Source organism: Cebus imitator, unplaced genomic scaffold (assembly GCF_001604975.1).
Source record: "Cebus imitator isolate Cc_AM_T3 unplaced genomic scaffold, Cebus_imitator-1.0 Scaffold442, whole genome shotgun sequence".
NCBI lineage: Eukaryota > Metazoa > Chordata > Mammalia > Primates > Cebidae > Cebus > Cebus imitator.
Window position 1 is genome coordinate 1247793 of NW_016107757.1, and position 20753 is coordinate 1268545.

The 20753-nt window shown below is 35.5% G+C and overlaps 1 protein-coding gene across 29 annotated transcripts in view; it reads left to right on the top strand.

Annotated features, from left to right (window-relative positions):
- The window catches only part of PICALM (phosphatidylinositol binding clathrin assembly protein), a 107285-nt gene that overhangs the window by 76944 nt on the left and 9588 nt on the right, over positions 1-20753 (top strand). For 6 of the 29 annotated variants that reach the window (XM_037732131.1, XM_037732120.1, XM_037732123.1 and 3 more), the window contains 8 exons: positions 3374-3481; positions 4985-5116; positions 5209-5239; positions 5813-5912; positions 9190-9213; positions 10587-10646; positions 12466-12570; positions 17723-17768. In XM_037732131.1, coding sequence (XP_037588059.1) covers positions 3374-3481; positions 4985-5116; positions 5209-5239; positions 5813-5912; positions 9190-9213; positions 10587-10646; positions 12466-12570; positions 17723-17768 — 606 coding nt within the window. The remainder of the gene's footprint in view (positions 1-3373; positions 3482-4984; positions 5117-5208; positions 5240-5812; positions 5913-9189; positions 9214-10586; positions 10647-12465; positions 12571-17722; positions 17769-20753) is intronic. The other 23 variants (XM_037732137.1, XM_017510667.2, XM_017510657.2 and 20 more) reach the window with 10 other exon arrangements.

Consider the following 20753-nt stretch of genomic DNA (forward strand, 5'->3'; position numbering starts at 1 on the left):
CCTACTCATAACTGTTCCTTCTTTTCCTTCTCTTTCTTTTTTCTGCTTTCTCTTCTTCCTTTTATTCCTTGCCTGCCTCCCTAGCTGCTTCCCTGATTCCTTCCTCCCTGCTTCCCCACTTTTTCTCCCTTTCCTTCCTCCTTTCCTGCCTTCCTGCCTTGTATGCCTTGTCAGAATTTTTTGTGGCACTTAACTATCATTGAAATGACTACTTTTTAAAACCATCTTGGGAACTGGGTGAAGTAGCTGGTGCCCATAATCCCAGCTAATTAGGAGGCCGAGGCAGAAGGATAGCTTGAGGCCAGGAGTTTGAGGCCAGACTGGGCAGGATACAAGAACCCATCCCTCAGAAAATTTAAAGAATTTAAAATTATTGTATATGATGTGGACCACATCATAGTTAGAATATACTTCTTACCTAAATTATTATGAAGTAATCAGCTAAAATCTTAAACATTGATTTTTCTTTGTTGCTTTTGGATTTTAAAATTGTCAAGACTTATTCACGTTTTTGATTTAATAGCGATGAAAAGCTCAAGAAGTTCATAAAATTTGAGTTGTTTTTGATTAATAATTATTATAGCTATAATAAAAACTTTTTTTCTACTTACTGTTTTATGTGAAATACTTGGGATTAAACTGAAAACCCCTAATAGATTCTAGAATCAAACAGATGGGTGTTCAAGTCTTGGTTCTGACACTTACTAAATCTTTGACTTTGGGTAAATTATGTAATTGCTCTTTGTTTTCTCATCTGTAAAACAGGGATAATAATAACTATGTCATAGGGTTTATGTGAGGTTTAAATAATAGCTTGTTTATAAAGCCCTTGCATAGTGTTTAGTAGGGTTTAATAAACGGTAGTAGTTACTTTGACAAAAAAAGTATGAGGCCTAATTATATTGTGAAACTACCATTAAAATCAATTAACACTCCAAACAAATTTTTAAAAAGGTGTTTGGATTGCCTTTCTGTCCCCAAAGCTTGTTGACCTTTTACTTTTCAGTTAATTTATTATTGTCCTCTTGAGATTTACCCTGCAGGTCAGTGGTTTCTAAATGTTAAACTGTGGGTTGGTGCTGGTTAGTAAGAAAGTTTTCACTGGGCCTTGGTGAAATGGAAGAGTAGGCAGGACAATGTAATGATATAAAGTAAACCTTAACTCAGAGCTCAGAGCCTGCTCTTTTTAGTGTACTCGTGTGTGTGCGTTTATGTGTATTTCTGTAAACTTTCCCTTTTAGAATAGTGATACTAGTTGGGTCTTTTTGTTTTAAATAACTTTTAGAAATTAAAAGTTGGCAGTCCTGATATTTTCACAAAAAGTTGATGATATGCACTGAAATTATGATGTAGAAGCTCTAACCTTGTCAGTGTGTATGTTTCAGGCATTCATTTATTACTTAAAAGATTGTTACTTTGGAAGTACACTGCTTGCCTCCCTGATAACTTTAAGCAAATATTAATAGCTGATTAGCTATTGCAATTAATTAATTGTTTTTTCTTTTTTCCTCTGTCTAAAGAGGCTTTTAAAACTTGAGATAGAAATTCTGGATTACTTTATAGTCTTTCTAACCTTTTATACTTGTAGGTATAAAATGTTGTAATTTCACTGATTGGTGCCTCTAGGGACCTCAGTAGTTGGCTCATCATTTTACAGAAAGTCATTTCTATGTGACTATAAAGGAGAGGCTTATCTTTTGTATCAACTGTATTCTACAAAGCTGAGGCAAAGTAGCAGGAGGAAATAGGAATTTAGTATATTGGCCTAATTTTAAATTGTTGTTCCATATATGATCTAAAGGTTAGCGACATTATAGCCAAGATTGTTACCAGAATGATTTAAAGAAGATTATCGGTACTACTTACACCGTGATGGTAGTATGAGCACATAATTAAACATGATCGATTTTTGTCTAGAGTAGAAACATTGGCTTTTTATGTAAAGAGTTATCACAACAACCAGTAAGCCGATGGTATAATTCGCCGATGGAATAATTCTTAAACAGCTTGCACACTTTAAAATATTATTAAATTGGTAAGTCTAGGATTCTTGGATCGTTTTGATGAACAGTCAAGATTTATATACTGAATTATTTCATATTTTGATAGTGTTTATGTTCCCGTTGTATGACCAATGTCTTTGAGTTTCTAGTAGTTTAAGGGTTAAGTGATTATGTAGCAAGATCAAACTGGTTCATTCTCTAAAAATGTGTGCGCTACAAAATAGTCATTATAGGATGTGTAAAGTGCTACTTTAAAGTAGTATCATTAATATGTATCAGCTTGTATTGGTCATTAATAATAATCATTGTTTACTGGCTTTTTCTGTCTTTGAGGACCTTCTTGGACATCTCACCAAATCTTGTCCTACTTTTTACAGTTTTCTTTAAGATCAGTCTTTCTAGTACAACATGACATCATTGTACTTCTTTACATCCTGGTGTTAAACACTGAGAATTCAAAGCGAGATTCTGACTAGAATAGAGGTGAGAAAGAGAGGGATCCTAAGTTTAGGACTCCAAAAGTTTAACTTCTCCTTAATGGTGTAGTTGTTAACCTTCTAATATAGGTGATCTTAAAGGCATGAGCTTATTGTCTGTAATAACACTAGTATCGGTGTAACACAGGCAAGAAAGAATAGTCTGTTATGGTTTTGTTTTTTAGAGTAGTATCAGCTTAGTTAGTATGCTTGAGTTTATGCTTGTCAGCCCTATGTTGCAAGTAATAAGTTGAAGTTAGAGGGTGGTTGGCAATTGAAAGTGGCATATCTTTTTTCTCTGGTGTTCTAAAAGCACATGGATACAGGTGGACATAAGGATTAGTGAGTTGCAACATTCAGAATCCCATCACTGAACTTAAGCTATTTAGCATTTGATTAACTGTTGAAGGAAGGATGGAGAGAAATATGGAAAATGGGTAGGTGGGAGGGAGAAAAACTTTTATCTTGGGGTTACTGAAAAGTTTGATACTTTTTTTTTTTAAGCACCACAGAATTCTTATTGCATTCCCCACTGATCGCTTGCATTGCATATATATTTTGCTTCATGAAAAATCTTATTTTAGATATGTTTAGTTTTTTAAAGATTATCAGCATACAAAACTAAGGTAAAAGATAAAAAAAATTTCTGTAATGAAGCACATTTGCAGTTCAGTGTCAGTTGCTCATTTGTTTGTTTTGTCAGTAGGATGATTTTGTTAGGGAAAACCCAATCACTACAAAAAATGTGATACAGAAAACATTTTGCTTGCATAATTGGCTTTGTTTTTGTTTGGGGAATATACTGCATTTTCCATGCTATTGTCATCATTATTAAATAGCTATAAATGCAGAGTTATTAAATAATTGAGCTTTTTTCCATTTTGGTTTTCTCAGGATTCACTCCTTCTCCAGTTGCACAGCCACACCCTTCAGCTGGCCTTAATGTTGACTTTGAATCTGTGTTTGGAAATAAATCTACAAATGTTATTGTAGATTCTGGGGGTAAGAAAAAAATTATTGAAATATTATAATGTCCTAATCTGTTTAAGGAAAAATAATGCTGCTTTTTAAATGTTTAAGTACATTAAATTGGGGTAGCCAAAGAAATTGTCCCCACCCCCTCAGGCACTAGATGAGAACTTCAGGGAGCTGTTTAGTCATTATTCTTTTATTGGTGCCAATTTAGACACTGGGAAAATTTTGTTTTTCCTAGAGCAAAGTAAGAGAGAAAAAGAGATTTAGCTCTGTAGAATGCTAAGTTGCTAGTGACTATGTGTAGATGTTGTGCCTTTTTAGATATAGAATTTTTACCTTTACTGAAAGGAATGAAAACCTTATTCTATCTAAATATATGAAATTGACTGATTTAAATAGTCTGTGTATAAACAATTAGAATGTATTAAATGTCAGGCCTGTGAGTACAGGAGCTTGGTATTGTTTTATGAATGATTCTTATTAGGGTTCATTTGTCTTAAAGGAACTTTATAGACTAGATCTGTAGAGCCAGGTTTCTACTTTGTGTTTTTATTAATACCTTGTTAATTTGAAGTGCCTATAAAACTTTGACACTCATAATTCTGTTCTTACCATGGGATGGCCTTTGATTTTGGTTAGTAATTAACTTTTAGCTATTTAGAGAGAATATATTAAGATGTTCTTAATTTTATAACATAAAATTAGTTATCCTCTAAAAAGTAAGAAGCAAACTTATAAAGAATATTTATGGATTAAGAATTTATCTTTTTCTGTGTACTAGGAGGTTTATGATTATACTTTTTTGATGCATTAGATTTTAGTTTGTCTTGCCTGGGAATATAGACCAATCATTGTTATGAACTATCATCTTTGGTGACTTTATTTTTCAGATTCTAATATTCTTAGATCATACTTTTGAGTCCCATAGAGGGTTTATTTCATTGGATTTTCTTTTATTTTCTATCCTTGGGTGAGGAAAACTTAAAGAATTTTATTTTCATTTTTAAGAATTGACCTCATTTACTAGATGGACGCTTAATGCAATTACTGTGTTTAGCAGTTTCTTAGATGTGGTTCACTCTTACATTCTCTGCTTTTTAAAAAAAAAAGAGATCTATTAAATCTTATTTCTTAATGTAAAAGGAACTCTTTTCAAAGTTCCAGAGAGGTATTTTTTAACCTGTATTGCTTTAGATATAAGTGAGTCTTGGTAAAATTTTGCTGGGCAAGCAGGAGAATTACATTCCTTTTTTCCCTTTTATAATACTTCTCTCTTATCCCCTTTAACCCTAATGTAATTTTCTCATGAAATAAGAGAAATGATTTGTCAAAACAAATATAGCCTTCTCAGTCAGTTCACTATGAAGTGGTGAATTTCTCCATTTTCCACTTAAAGACATTTACTAATGTGTACTTTTTGGATAATTTTTCCAGTGAACAAACAAGGAGAAAAGGCAGAGACCTCCTTTAGAAAGCCATAGCATCATAAAGTTCCTTACAAATTCTATTTCATCTGTTTGTAACTTTAAGGCTTTGATGAACTAGGTGGACTTCTCAAACCAACAGTGGCCTCTCAGAACCAGAGTCTTCCTGTTGCCAAACTCCCGCCTAACAAGTTAGTATCTGATGACTTGGATTCATCTTTAGCCAACCTTGTGGGCAGTAAGTAGTCTTTGGATACTTTAATCTTCTTTTATGGTTTTTATTAAACTGAGTCTAGTGTTATAAAATGCTTTCTTTTTCTCCTTTTCTAGATCTTGGCATCGGAAATGGAACCACTAAGAAGTGAGTTTTTAATACACACTTTTTTTTTTCCATGTGTCATTTAGAGGTTGATTTGGCTTTTGTCTCAAAAATATGTATAGAGATGTCAAGTCTGCTTGTGTGTGTGTGTGTGTGTGTGTGTGTGTGTGTGTGTGTGTGTGTGTCACAGTGTGTCACAGTGTGTGTGTGTGTGTGTGTGTGTGTGTGTGTGTGTGTGTGTGAGAGACACAGTCTCACTCTGTCGCCCTGGCTGGAGTGTAGCGGTGCAATCTTGGCTCACTGCAACCTCCACTGCCCAAGGTTCAAGCAGTTCTCCTGTTTCAGCCTCTCTAGTAGCTGGGATTATAGGCACGGGTCACCAAGCCCGGCTAATTTTTGTATTTTTAGTAGAGATGGGGTTTCACCATGTTGCCCAGACTGGTCTCAAACTCCTGACCTCCGCTACCTTGGCCTCCCAAAGTGATGGGATTACTGGCATGAGCACCGCCCCCAGCCTCAAGTCTGCATCTTCAGTACTCTGTTCATTAGAAATATATAGTTAAGGAAACGTTATAATTAGAGACTTTTAATATTCTCACTTATGTTTATTTAAAGTGATGTAAATTGGAGTCAGCCAGGTGAAAAGAAGTTAACTGGAGGATCTAACTGGCAACCAAAGGTTGCACCAACAACGGCTTGGAATGCTGCAACAATGGTGAGTTGAAAAAGCTCCTGATACCCTAACACATGAATAATTTAGTTAAATATGTAACATGAAAATGTTTTTAAAGTGATAGGCATAAATTGTTACCGAGTTTTAGAAGTATAAGTAATTTGTACTTCTGTTAAAGCAAGCTGGTTGCCTGTATTTGCCGGGTACATCTTAATGGCTAACATGTATTTAAGGATTACTTTGTGCCAGGCATCATTCCAGTAAATGATAATGCAGTTTTATTTTGGATAATTCTCTTGTTAACCCATGTGCTAGTAACTATTATAATCCCCATTTTACAGATGAGGAAGTGGAGGCACAGAGTTATTAACTAATATGCTCAGGATTACAGAGATCTTAAATGATTAGTTGGATTTTTAGAACCTAGGCAGCCTAACTGTAGAACATATGTCCTTAATTACTACTCTGTATTACTGACCTCAAATTTTTTATTTATTTGTCTAAAATACAAAATTTTCTCATTTCATTAGTGGTAAAGAAACTATACTTGCTCGGATTTTGCCATGTAATTTATATAAATGACAATATATTTGACAATTATATATATGTCATATAACTTATACAGTTGATTCTCATTATCTGTGGCAGTTAAGTAATTAAAGTCACCCCAAACACTGTATTAATGAATGCCGAACCCTCTCTACGGGAAATACATACATATATGCATATGTCACATAGATGATCATTTTAGAAAACCTCGTTCTAGTAGATTCTTTTTTTTATTTATTTTACGAAAGAGGAAATAAAGTTCAGAAATATTAAGTGACTTGCCTACAACTGTTGCACTAACTGGTGCCAGAGTTGGAATTTTAGCCCTGTCCAACTGGCCTCAGAGTCATAGTTTCTTGCAGTATGATGGACTCCCCATCCCCCTTCTCTATCCTTTGGTCTGGGGTGAGAGCTGGGCCAAGGCAGAGTGTCCTTTGTTCCATCTCAGATGGAAGTAAACTGTATTGGATGAATCAGACTTTTGCCACTCTGCAAATGAGCATGAATGGCCTCGAAAGCACCAAGAGTATTGATTTTTGGTGTCACAAAATTTATCAAGCAGGTGATTTTACAGATATGAAATCCATGAATAATGAGGATTAACTGTTTTTGCTAATGAAATGATTAGCATCTTGTAATGAAGAGGTTTTTAGTAATGTTTTTAATTACAGTAAGATACGGTAGGCCCAGAATAGCTTTATGGCTATTCTTCTGTCCTTGGCCAGTTTCTGTCTTACCAATCCAACAAATCTTCATCAGTCAATGAAAACTGCTTCTTGTGGAAAAGTTTGAAACATTCGTTCTTCAGACAGTAGGCTAGTAGCTGTGTTTTAATCACACGGACTGCACATTTCTAATAGCTTTGTTATTACTGTTAGAGGCCACCATTGTCCTTTTAGCCACTTGCAGAGCACTGCCCTGTTTTCTGTGGGTTAATGATAGGTTAAAATTGGTACAACTGAACTAAAAATAGTATGTTTATAAAAAATTGTGCATTTTATCATATAGCTCAGACTTTATAAATGGAAAGTAATATTGTGATTTAGCTACCTTTTTAAGGCAGTAATTTTTTTTAATAGATAGTGTTCACTACCATCACTAATTTTATGATTTTGTATTTATTAATTTTTTTGAGATGCAGTCTTGCTCTGTTGCCCAGGCTGCAGTGCAGTGGCTTGATCTCAGCTCACTGCAACCTCCATCTCCTAGGTTAAAATGATTCTCCTGCTTCAGCCTTCTGAATAGCTGGGATTACAGGGACCCACCACCATGCCCAGCTAATTTTTGTATTTTTAGTAGAGGCGGGGTTTCACCTTGTTGGCCAGGCTAGGATTACAGGCATGAGCCACCTCACCCAGCCTAACATCACTGATTTTAAAACTTTGCATTTAAATTGTTTAGATTTTTAGACACAAAATCTTAAACCTGTAAATGTTGCTTTCTTGAGGGCATTGGAGGAGATAGCACCCCACTTTTAAAGATAAAGCTCTGTGAGATTTTTTTTTTTCCCTAAGTGCAAAGCAGTTGAAAAGCAGATTTAAGTTGAAATTCATCTCTTTGACTCTAAATCCAGCCTCCTTTCCACTATAACACACTTCACTGACTAGGGTATGATAGGAGTTTAGAGTAGTGGATTTTATGGTCTTGTGTGTGAATTATGACATTGATGATGTGTGAGAAATGATATAAATACCAATGCTGACATTAAAATATAGTGAATATTTTCTTGTTTTATATTGTTAGTATTAATCTATGTACAATATTAGTTTATAGATAGCATTTAAGATTGACTACTAAAATAGGTAGCCATTTAGAATTTGTATTTAAGTTGATAAGATAGCAGTACTTATCTTGCTGTATTATATATGGTAATGTGTATCATCTCCTAAGGATTTCGCTAAAATCTTTGTATGTATTTTATGGAGTTTTTAATGGGTAATGTTTGGGGCTGATCATGTGATTCACAACTTAAGATAAACTGCTGCTTTTGACATTTCTTTACATTTCTAACCTTTTTATTAATCCTTAAACACTGTCAAGGTTTTTCAGTGTTTTTTTAATTTAACACAAATTCATTGGAATTTTATTAAAATATATATTATACTACAAATTCTTTTTTTTTTTTTTTTTGAGACGGAGTTTCACTCATGTTCCCCAGGTTGGAGTGCAATGGCGCGATCTCGGCTCACCGCAACCTCCGCCTCCTGGGTTCAGGCAATTCTCCTGCCTCAGCCTCCTGAGTAGCTGGGATTACAGGCACGCACCACCATGCCCAGCTAATTTTTTGTATTTTTAGTAGAGACGGGGTTTCACCATGTTGACCAGGATGGTCTCGATCTCTTGACCTCGTGATCCACCCACCTCGGCCTCCCAAAGTGCTGGGATTACAGGCTTGAGCCACCGCGCCTGGCCTACAAATTCTTTTAATTAATGCTTGTTTTTTTTCCTGTGGTAGACATCTGATGCAACCCTGTGGATGGGATACCCAAAATTTTGCACTGTTGACATTATTGATAGAATTGATGTTTTAGTGATACTTATAATCAATAAACTGTTTTTTGTATAAAGAAATGAGGCCAAAGACTACCTTTCCCTTGTCAACCTTGATAGTGTTTTAGTATAGATGTTCTTTCATTAGATACAAGGGATTTTAGGTAGTTAGTGAATGTACATGTGAACTAAAATACTCTCTGTGTATTTTCTGTTGTGTAAGTACTTGTTCTAATCCAGTGTTATTGCATTATGTAATTGTTCTCCCTGGGAAAAACAGAATGGCATGCATTTTCCACAATACGTAAGTGACCAAAAACTAGCCTTTTTGCAATAAATTGGCATGCTATTAACCACTGCTGTAGCAGAATCTCATAACCTTTCAGCTATTACTTGTTTTCACATTCAGATTTTCAATATGCCAGAAATTCTTCCTAGCATCTACTGATTTCATGGGTGTGTTGTAGAATTGATTCTGATGGTGGCATGGGAAATACCGATTTTTTTTCTTGCTTACTATTCCGCCATTTGCTGCCAGATGGCTGGGTGTCTGTGTGTGTATCTTGTGCTGCCACTATGCACTTGATGACTTCTGAATGAAGGGAAATGTTGATTGTGGTAATGTTTAAAATAACAACTGCATGAAATCTTACAGGCTTCTGCTATTCTTGGCAGTTTGTCTACTGCTCTTGCAGATCTTCGTTTTTAAGTAGGGAGAGACCAATAAGCCCTACACGCTCACCCAAATACTAAACATAACTATTCACTTTAGTGTTATTTTTTAAGAGTTATATTTCATTTAACTTCTCCATGCATATGTTCAAATTGCCATATAATTTCAGTTATTTTATGTTTTAGCAGTGTTATTGGTCTTTCACCTGTATTCAATTTCAGTTTTCATTATGAGAAACACAGGAAATGTTGTTAAGACAGCAACTATATCTAAAACGATTCTGTTCTCAAATTGTATGTTTACAGATCATCAAAGTGGTAGGAAGAGGGGAACTTAAACATCTTAGTGGTTGGTAGATGGTTCTTTTAAACATGAAAGCATAAACTGACCTAATTGATTGCTACTCTTAAATAATTTTTGTAATAAATTAGAAAGAAAGCTAACATACACCCTCTATATAAGAACTCTGGTTCATAGAAATAGTCATACTCAATAGTAGTTTGAAACCTTTGGAGTTCTTTGAAAAGAGTGAGTGAGGTCCTTAGAAAGTAACTTTTTGAAAGATTAGGTTATTAATTGATTTTAGATTTCTACATTTTTTTCTTTGAATGCTAAAGAAAACAGGTACCTAACTAAGAAAACATTCGATAATACTTTTTCTTGGTAAACATTTTTTATGATAGTGGTAACCTTTAAATTTTAGAACTACTGACGATATTTTTTGAAATCTAAAGATTTTTAAAGCTGTAAAAAGCATGATAAAATCTTAGATCACTGCTGTATCTAAGTGGTATATTTTCCCTTCTAATAAATCTGCTTTTCTGCTAATTTTGAGACACTTTTTTTCACTGACCATTAATTGACAGTTCTTAATGATCACAAGTGTCACTTACTCACAGCTGTCTTAGCAATTCTTTTTAGTGGAACTACAGCTACTAATTACTTGAACTCAGTTGACACACATGAGTTATACTTTTTTTTTATTTTTCCTTTCACTATGTTAGGCACCCCCTGTAATGGCCTATCCTGCTACTACACCAACAGGCATGATAGGATATGGAATTGTAAGTATTTTCCCAGGTACAGCTTTTGTTAAAAAAAAAAATATATATATATATATATATGTGTATATATATATATATATATATTCATATTTAACATACTTTCATTAGAATTTAATCTAAAAAAGAATTTAGTGCTCCTCATATCCCTAGCCCTAGTACCTATCAGAGTGGAACCATAGCATTGGTTTCATAAGTATTTCTAGAATAATCATTATACTAGAGATCTTATGCATTAATGTTCATATTATTACTTGGTTTATTTTTCTCCTCGTAACTTGGCTGACCATTTTATATTTCAAACATTAATGTTAATTCTAAGCCTTTGTTGCTGTGACTATATGTTAAATACCAGTGAGGTCTTATAACCTTAATATTGTAGGGCATGGGAGGGATTAATTCTTGAATTGTATAGAGGTAAATTTAAGTCTGATAAAGGCTAGAGAAATTTTCCTATGACAATAATTATTACATTACAAAAAACAGTCTTTTAGCCTTTCAAAATGCCACAATGTGCATGTTAGATTGCCCTTACTTTTCCAACTCTCAGTGTATAGAGACTCACTTAGATAACAATTGGTGCTAGTGGGTTCAACCCGCTGGTATAATGTATTTGAGGAACTTTTCCTGGAAGAAGCCAACACTATGTTCCTTGTCTTGCTACTGTGCCTGCTATGTTACTTCTTTATATATATGATATGGAAGTAACTCCTTTCATAATGTGGAAAAGTTTCACAGCTTTTTTCCACAGGTCATTGCATTAAAATGTCTGATGAGGTCAGGTGCAGTGATGTATGCCTGTAATCCCAGCACTTCGGGAGGCCAAGGTGGGCGGATCACCTGAGGTTGGGAGTTCGAGACTAAAAATACAAAAATTTGCTGGGCGTGGTGGCACGCACCTGTAGTCCCAGCTACTAGGGAGGCTGAGGCAGGAGAATCACCTGAACTCGGAAGGCGGAGGTTGTAGTGAGCCAAGATCGCATCACTGCACTCTAGCCTGGGTGACAGAAAGAGACTCCATCTCAAAAAAAAAAAAAGTCTGCTGAGAAACTCAGTCCGTAAACTTAAAACGAAGCTCTAAATGCAAATAGTAGTCTACTTGAAACGATAGTAGAACTTCTTTAAAAGAAACATTTTAAAGCATTGCAATTTAACTAAAACATGAGTCTGTATCTGTATTATTTTTACACTAGGTATTGTCACTTAGTAGGTTAATTTTATACACTGTAACGGTGATTTTTAAAGAAACATTTGGTTGAGATTCTATTTTCAGTTACTCAAGAAGGAATTAACCTCTGCTGTGTAATTTGAGCTCTGTCTTGATTCTTACGTCAAATAAAATGGAAGAACTAGAGCAGGCTTATTCAAAGAATCAACTGTCTTCACTTGTGATCACTTGCATAATGGCATAAGAACTTGATTTATACAAAGGCAATTTACTTTGAAATATCTTAGCAGCAAAGACAAAGTCTTAAGTTTTTTTAATGTCTAAACCTGACAAATTTGCAAATTTTAGAAGGCTCTGAGTCTAAATTATTTTATCTGTTGTACTACAGTAAAGTTTAAATTTTGCAACTTATTGAATAGAAAAAGTTAGGCTTTGTTACCACATTTTTAAAATGAGCATGTTAAAGACTTTACATACCAAAAGAAAAGAAAAATACTCTTGAAAGTTTGTAGCTATTAGTCTTACTTATATTCAGAGGAATATGTTTTGAGTCAAGCAAAGATACTAGGACCTGTCATCCCGGTTGTCATTGTTATTTACTTATAAGGAAGATGAGAGTCAATATCTTTTAACCTGGTATTTCTCATTTTTTAGCCTCCACAAATGGGAAGTGTCCCTGTAATGACGCAGCCCACCTTAATATACAGCCAGCCTGTCATGAGACCACCAAACCCCTTTGGCCCTGTATCAGGAGCACAGGTATTATACACTACATGTAACTGTGGTAATGTGCTTGATTTTGAAGGAATATGATACTAAAAAAACCCTTTTACACAACTTGAGAAACAAGTTACTAGCACTTTTCTTCTTCATTATGGATATTGCTTGCATCATATCTTTCTTATATAAGAGCTTTTAGGAATATTGATTATTTGGAGGAAAAGGATAAGTAGATAGCAAATACTAAAGATGGAAAATTCTTGATGACTTACAGTTGGTGGATCCAGAGGATGATTTTTCTGAGATTAAGGAGCCTTCTTCTTCTTCATGATTCTGGCATTACTATCCTTTGTTAACCCCTCAAAACCATTAACTCAAGAGCTTTATAGTTCTTGGCTAATGGCTAGAATGATGCTACAGCAGGGTATGTTGGGAAACTCTTGGCAAGTCTCCACAAAGTTTTGGATATTATTTTTTCATTAGAAAACTTTCTGCCACTGAGGATTGGGTTCAAAAACAAGCCAATAAGAGGAGTCAAGAAGCTTGAAATGTCATGCTAAACCAGATTGTTTAATCCAGTGACTTTCCTCTTGTTTCTAAGGCTTTTCTCTCCCAGTTCCTAAAAATAAACCATAAGTATACATTGTTTTTTATCCCATTATTGTTGCATTAGGATAATCTGATTTTTTTATTTTTAAGGTTTTACCTGTTACGGTTAGAAGAAATAGGATATTCCTTTGTTATTCACATCTCTGGTGGCATATTCTGGGATGAGGCCCTTGTGAAGTGATAGGATGGCTTATCCTTCTCTGCCTGCAGCTCTACTCATACTGTTTGACACTAAGAAATAGTTAATTAAATGCAATTGTTAGAACACTCTTCCTTTTCTCAAATGGTTTCTAATGCTAACCAGTTGGTTACTGTATGTGTTTAATGCTTATTTGAAAACACTTGAATGAGCATTTGATTAATGGACTTGTTATTCCCCTCCCACTTGAAAGCATATGTGTCACATTTGCCAAAGCATACAGTCTTCCATTGCCACAATTAGTTTATTTAATCCAATTTGAATCTAGTCTCTACACACAGTAGTCCCCTCTTCTCTTTGGGGGTTATGTTCCAAGACCCACAATGGAAGCCTGAAAATGGGATAGTACTGACCCATATATATGCTATATATACATAACTATGATAAAGGTTAATTTATAAATTAAGCACAGTAAGAGAATAATGAATAATAAAATAGAACAGTAACAATACACTATAATAAAAATTGTATTAATGTGTGCTGTTGCTCATAGACATGCTTGCTCTCTCCATCTCTGCCTTTATCTCTCTTGAACTGTCTTATTATCCTCTACTTACCTATATTCATACCATGATTCACTTTGGGTAACTGAAACCACAGAAAGTGAAACTGTGGACTGTATTTCATAGACTAGTTAAGCATAGGCAATCCTTTCATATTTCAGCCTTTTAAAATATGACATCTCTTAATAAATTGATAACTGTTGGCTGAGAGTAGGTAGTGAATTTAGTTCTGTTTTAAGAGGTAAAATTCATGTTGGTTGCAATTAATACATTTACCCATGTGCCTTTCTTTTTTGTCACCTCCCTTTATCCATGTTAAAAATGACTGTTTTCTTGTTCTTTAATCAGTTAAGTATTTACAGTGACAATTGAAAATAGCTTAGAGTCAGGGTAATTGACACAGTCATACTTTTATGTCAGTTTTTATGCATTCATTTTTATAAAAGACTATGAGTATTTATAGTAACCACTGCTGAACTTTTTACCAGCAGTATTCCGATTACAGGTTTAACTTGATAACCTTTAAAGAAGTATACTGATAATTTCCCTGTCTGTTGCAGATGTTTTCTTGATATACAATTATGTCTTTTTCATGTCCTTTGGTTTTTTGTACATTTAACTTCAGATATGTATCATTTACTTTAAAAATTAATTTTTTTTTTACTATAAGAAACTAAGTGATAGAAACCTAAACGTATTTAAGTAATTTTTTTAAAGCTGTAGTCCATGCTAAAGACTTAGTAGAGACCTTGACTTCAGAAGTTTTTTTCCTGATATGTAGTTAAACCCTTCACCCAAAATGCATCTTGATTTGCTGGCTCTTGTCAGAATATATTGCTACCATAAGCTTGGATACTATCAGACAATTTCCAATTACTTTCACATACATTATTTTACCTGATTCTTTTAAGTTGGATGGGTCTTCTGTCACCGTCACATTTTATAGGTAAAGAAAACAGACCTGGAAAGGTTCTTCAACTAATTAAGTGGTGAAATCAACTTATCCCCAGGTGTCTCTGATTCCTAGTCCAGTGTTCATTTTTACCACTGTCTTCTAGTGGGACTGAGCCCTTAATGGCCAATACAGTAGCACCATCTTCTTTTGTCAGCAATGAACACACTGCAGATTCCTTAGGTTTTTCTGCTAGATTGTAAACCACATTTACACATTCACGGTGTAACTACTGTAGTTGTAAAGAATATCCTCTACAATTTTGGGTAATACCTTCAACCTGGAAACATTGTGTATGAGTTTTGCTTTTTTTTTTTTTTTTTTTTTTAATGTCAGCAAAAGTCTACCTTTAAAAAATTGCTTGTTGGCTGGGCACGATGGCTCACACCTGTAATCCCAGCGCTTTCGGAGGCCCAGGTGGGTAGATCATCTGAGGTCAGGAGTTCAGCCCAGTCAACATGGTGAAACCCTGTCTCTACTAAAAATACAAAAATTTGCTGGGCATGGTGGCACACACCTGTAATCCTAGCTACTCGGGAGGCTAAGGCAGGAGAATTGCTTGAACCCAGGAGGCAGAGATTACATTGAGCCAAGATCGCACACGTAGCACTCCAGACTGGGTGACAGGAGCAAAACTTCATCTCCAAAAAAAAAAAAAAAAAAAAATTGCTAGTTGACTAGCATCTGCTCTTGTTTTGTTTTGTTTTGTTTGAGACAGGGTCTCTCCTTGTCACCCTGGAGTACAGTGGTATGATCTTGGCTCACTGCAACTTCCACCTCCCAAGTTGAAGCCATTCTCCTGCCTTGGCCTCCTGAGTAGCTGAGATTACAGGTGTGTGCCACCACACCTGGCTAATTTTTGTATTTTCTGTAGAGATGGAGTTTTGCCATGTTGCCCAGGGCGTTCTTGAACTCCTGAGCTCTAGCAATGCACCCACCTCAGCCTCCTAAAGTGCTGGGATTACAGGCGTGAGCCACCGCACTCAGCCAGCATCTGTTCTTAACCTAGGTTTTATGTTCTGTTGCCTTCTAAAACCCACATAACCCTTTCACAGAAACACCAGAAAGTGCCAGAATTGCCTTGTACATGAGAAGAAACAGACAGAAATACCTTTTCCTAATTACTTTTTATCTTTAAGTTTCTATTTGAGAGATAAAATTTGGAATGAGTACTTAAGTATTACTGAAAAAGCAAATGAAGCAAATTGATAACTAGAAAAATAAAATCAGGCAGCAGTGAAATGGCTCAAAGAAGCTTTGGTCTCTCAACATAGGCATCTGAGTCATTTGAAAGTCAGAATCTTAAATTTGTTAATGTTACTTTTAATTCTTTTTTGAATTCCTTTGTTCTCCATGTATCTAATCACAAAGTCCCACTAATTGTTCCTCTGTTATAATTAGATCCACCCTTCTCCTTGCATTCTACAAGTTTCACCCAATCTTAGAACCTCTTTATTCATGCTTGTTTTGCAATAGTCACCGGTATTCTCTGCCTCCTCTATTTAATCCTTTCTGTGTAAATACTGGAATAATCTTCTGTAGGCAGTATTTGTAGTACCTATCTCCATAATCAAACATTTAAGGAGGTGAATCTTTTTTGTGTGTGGGTGACAGAGTCTCACTGTGTCCCCCAGGCTGGAGTGCAATGGTGCAGTGTCGGCTCACTGCAACCTCCACCTCCTGTGTTCAAGCAATTCTCCTGCTTCAGCCTCCCCAGCAGTTGGGATTACAGGCACACAGTACCATGGCCAGCTAACTTTTTTTTTTTTTTTTTTTTTTTTTTTTTTTATTTTTAGTAGAGATGGGGTTTCACCATGTTGGCCAGGCTGGTCTCAAACTCCTGGCCTCAAGTGATCCGCCCACCTGGACCTCCAAAAGCGTTGGGATTACAGGTGTGAGTCACTACACCCAGCCTGAGGAGGTGAATCTAAATATAACTGAACATTTAAAGCTTTTTCATAGGTTTCCACTCATCTTAAAACTACCTTATGAAGTCTCCTTATTTATAAGAGTAATAATGAGTTAACAGAATATTAAACTTCTTCAATTCTATACTTTTACAATTCTCATTAAGTATCCAGTGTTCTGCTGTTATTTTTCTTTTCCAAAAGTCCTTCACCTGCCAAGAAGTGGCTTTACTCTTTGTCCAGTCTTCAGTCATCTCTTGTCCCTTTCATATCCTGATGAGATCTGGAATTCTTTTCCTTATTCTGCATTATTTTTTTGTACAGACCATGTGACTACCTGGCATCCATCCAGTCTAGCAAGGGACTTCTTTACTAAACTATAAGCTTCATTCATGAAGGCAAGCTTCTCTGTGGCATGTTTACTTCTCTGTCCCTAGTTCCTAGAACAGTGCCTGACATACAGTTTTTGGACATTATTTGTTAAATAAATGAATCACCTTGTAAGCTTACCTTTTTCATCATATAACTTAGTCTGCCCCTCCTTCATCTCTCATTTCAGTTACTTGTTACCATTATAATAACTTACAGTGGTGTTCAAAATTGGTTTAATTTATTGGCTAATAGCTATGGTGAGCCAAAACGTTAAAAGGCTAACCTGAGGAATGAAGACAGCTTTAACTTCATGCTTGAATAATTTTAATAATTAAAAATTAAATTATTGGCTGAGTACAGTGGCTCATGCCAAAATATTAGCACTTTGGGAGGCTGAGGCAGGAGAATCACTTAAGTGCAGGAGTTCAAGACCAGCCTCAGCAATATAGTGAGACCCTGTACCTTTATTTTTTTAAAAAGAAAAGAGTTAAACTGTTTATCTTTGAATTGGATGGGGTTTTTCTCATGCTTTAATGTGTCTCTTGGATTAATTTTGTCCATAGAATGCTAGCTGAAACCACAATAGTTTTTCTTAATGAATTACGTTTTAATTGTTCTTTCATTGTTTTGTTCTCTTTTTTCCAATTGGATTCAGAAATCATTGAGGGCAGAGACCATCCATGTCTTTGTATGGGGTAAAGTAAATGGTAGTTTAAAGGAAAAATGAAATTCCATCAAAATAAAATGTTTTAATCAAATCTCAGTTCTACAACTATTCCCAAAAGTTCTTCCTTGCTCCTTGAAGTGTTTGTTTTGAGAACTGTTACTCACCTAAAGTATAATTTGTAGCTTTTGGTCTCTTGCCTGATTACTATTAAATCAAGTTAACGTTTTTGAGAGAATCCTAGCCCGCTCAGATACCTTTATCATGTTGCCATTTAGTGAGACATTCCAGTATGTTGTTTGTTTTAAATTTTTTCTGAGTTACTCTGAGCACTGCATTAGTGCTTGTTTTTGAGAAAGCACTTAACACCTTGCAGATGGCTGTTAGCTCAGACATGATTCAGTTCTTCAGGAAATTGTCATTTTGGCTTTAATTTAGTAGACTGCATTGTAGCTTTGAACTTAGGAATTCCTATCCACATACCCTTTTCTCCCCCCCCCCCTTTTTTTTGTACTGGGTAATTTTTCTGTAATTTTTAGATATTTTCATGGAATTGTTGTTTAAAAATGGATATTACGTCTTTATGTTCGTGCCTAACACTGTAGCCATCTTTAGTATGTTGTTCTACATTAGCGTATCTTCCTAGATGTTTAACTTCATGGAAAATTCTAGGTCCTTGTGGTTTTCCTTTGGTTTCTCTTCCATGCTTCCTCCTGGCCTTACTGTTTGGTTGCTTCCTACAGATTGCTAGTGTGTCTGTTTATTAACCTGGGGAGAAAGGGGACTCCTGCTTTCTCTTACTGGTGCTTTATATAAATTGAAATCTCCATTGCTCACCAGTAGTTCTAAACTCATTCTATAGTTGCAATATGCAGCTATTATATTACTAAGCATGAAGACAACTTTAACCTAGCTTTAATTTTCTTTTGAAAGTCATTGTGATACGAAATAACACTTTTTAAATGAATGCTTATATGGGAGTTTAGGTATTTGTGAAGCTCTTTGATGGTGGGGAGGGTCGTTGTTATCTTATTTCCTTATATGAAAAAGTCCCACTGATCACATATCAATCCGCCTGTTTTCCCAAAAGCAATATGAAAAATATAGAGTATTACCTTTGGGCATTTAATTTTAAAATTAAGCATATTAAAGGTTTTGTTGGTTTCTTTTTTGTTGTTTTTGTTTGTTTTATTATTACTATTATTGTTATTATTATTATTATTATTATTATTATTGAGATAGGGTCTCACTCTGTCACCCAGGCTGGAGTGCAGTGGCAAGAACATGACTCACTTTAGCTTCAGCCTCCAGGGTAGCTAAGACTGCCGGCACACACCACCATGCCTGGCTAATTTTTAATTTTTTGTAGAGAGAGTGTACATCAGACTGGTCTTGAATTCCTGACCTCAAGCAGTCTTTCCACGTTGGCCTCCCAAAGTGCTGGGACTATAGGCATGAATCACTGGACCTGGCCAAGTTTTATTGGTTTCTTGACTGGTATTAGGCCTTTTTTTAAAAGGAGGACTGCCAGTTTTGTTTATGGAGGATATGGTTAAAGATGCAAAATGGATGCTGTTTTTTGTTGTTTGCAGTGGCTAATTTTAAATAAGTCTGACATCAGTTAAGTGTCTAAAAGGAAACAATGGCTTGTTGTGAGTGCTTTTTATCCTTCTAAATGGGAGCACTGTTGCCTTTAGATATTCTAATAATTTAAGTCTTAGAAAAAAAAATAGCCTTTTAAATTGCTTTCTTGTATTTAAGAACTAGTGGCTGCTTTTAGGCTTCATTTTGGTTTTGTTTTTTGGGTTTGTTTGTTTTCTTCTTTCGTGCTGTGTTAATTGTACATATTGGCAGTACTTCTTTTGTCAGCGGATCTGCCCAGCTGGATTTCTGTGAGGAAGGCCTTTTGCCTTGTCAGCAGTGTGTTGTGCTCATTCATCCTTGCCTGCTACAGAATGCCATGAGGGAAGTTTCTTTGGGGATTGGGATATGGTACATTGGTGAAAACTAGTTTTGTAGCTCCCACTATACACTTGAATCATTCAGAACAGAAATGCTGGGAGTCTCATCTGCTGACCACTATTGCTAACAAGACCAGACCTTGCTTATTACTTGGCTTTTGCTGAGAACATTCTTGAAAAGGTAGAAATCTCATTTCTTGTCTTATTAAAGAAAACCAGAAAGTGTTCTTAAAATTTTGAATGCCTGTGAAGTTCTGCAGAATCTTCATGACGAACATCAGTGAAATGTACAGCACTGTGTCTACAGAAAGCATGGGAATGTATTATCTCACGTTTACCAGAAAAGTTCCTTTAAAAAATTATTTCTCTACTCCCATTTTAACTTTTTCCTGTAAATTCAGTATAACCATAAATTCTAGTTGAATTAAAATTAACTGGGATAGCAGAGTTTGGAGAGGAAAAAAACCACCAGCCTTAGAACCAGCAGATCTACATTAGAGTTTATGTTATAGTTTCCTAGGACTGCTGTAACAAAGTACCACAAACTTCATAGCCTAAAGTGACAGAAATTTGCTCTCTATCACTTCTGGAGAAATCAAGGAATCAGCAGAGCCATGCTCCCTCTGAGTTTTCTAGAGGAGGGGCCTTTGGCTTTTCCAGCTTTTGGTAGCCCCAGTCATTCCATAGTTTACAGCTGTAGCCGTTTAATTGCGACCTGTCACATGGTATTCTATGTGTCTCTACGTCCATGTGCCTCTCTTTATAAGGACACTTATCAAGTTAGGGCCACTCCAATGACCTCATTTTAACTTGATTACATCTATAAGACCCTATTTCCAAGTAGGGTCAAATTTATTGGCGCCTGGGGTGTTAGGACGTCAACACATATTTTGCGGGGGTCACAATTCAACAGTCTTTACTTCTCAACTAACCATGTGTTAAGGGAAAATTCTCTGTGTAACTTTTTTTTTTTTTTTTTTGGGACGGAGTTTCGCTCTTGTTACCCAGGCTGGAGTGCAATGGCGCGATCTCGGCTCACCGCAACCTCCGCCTCC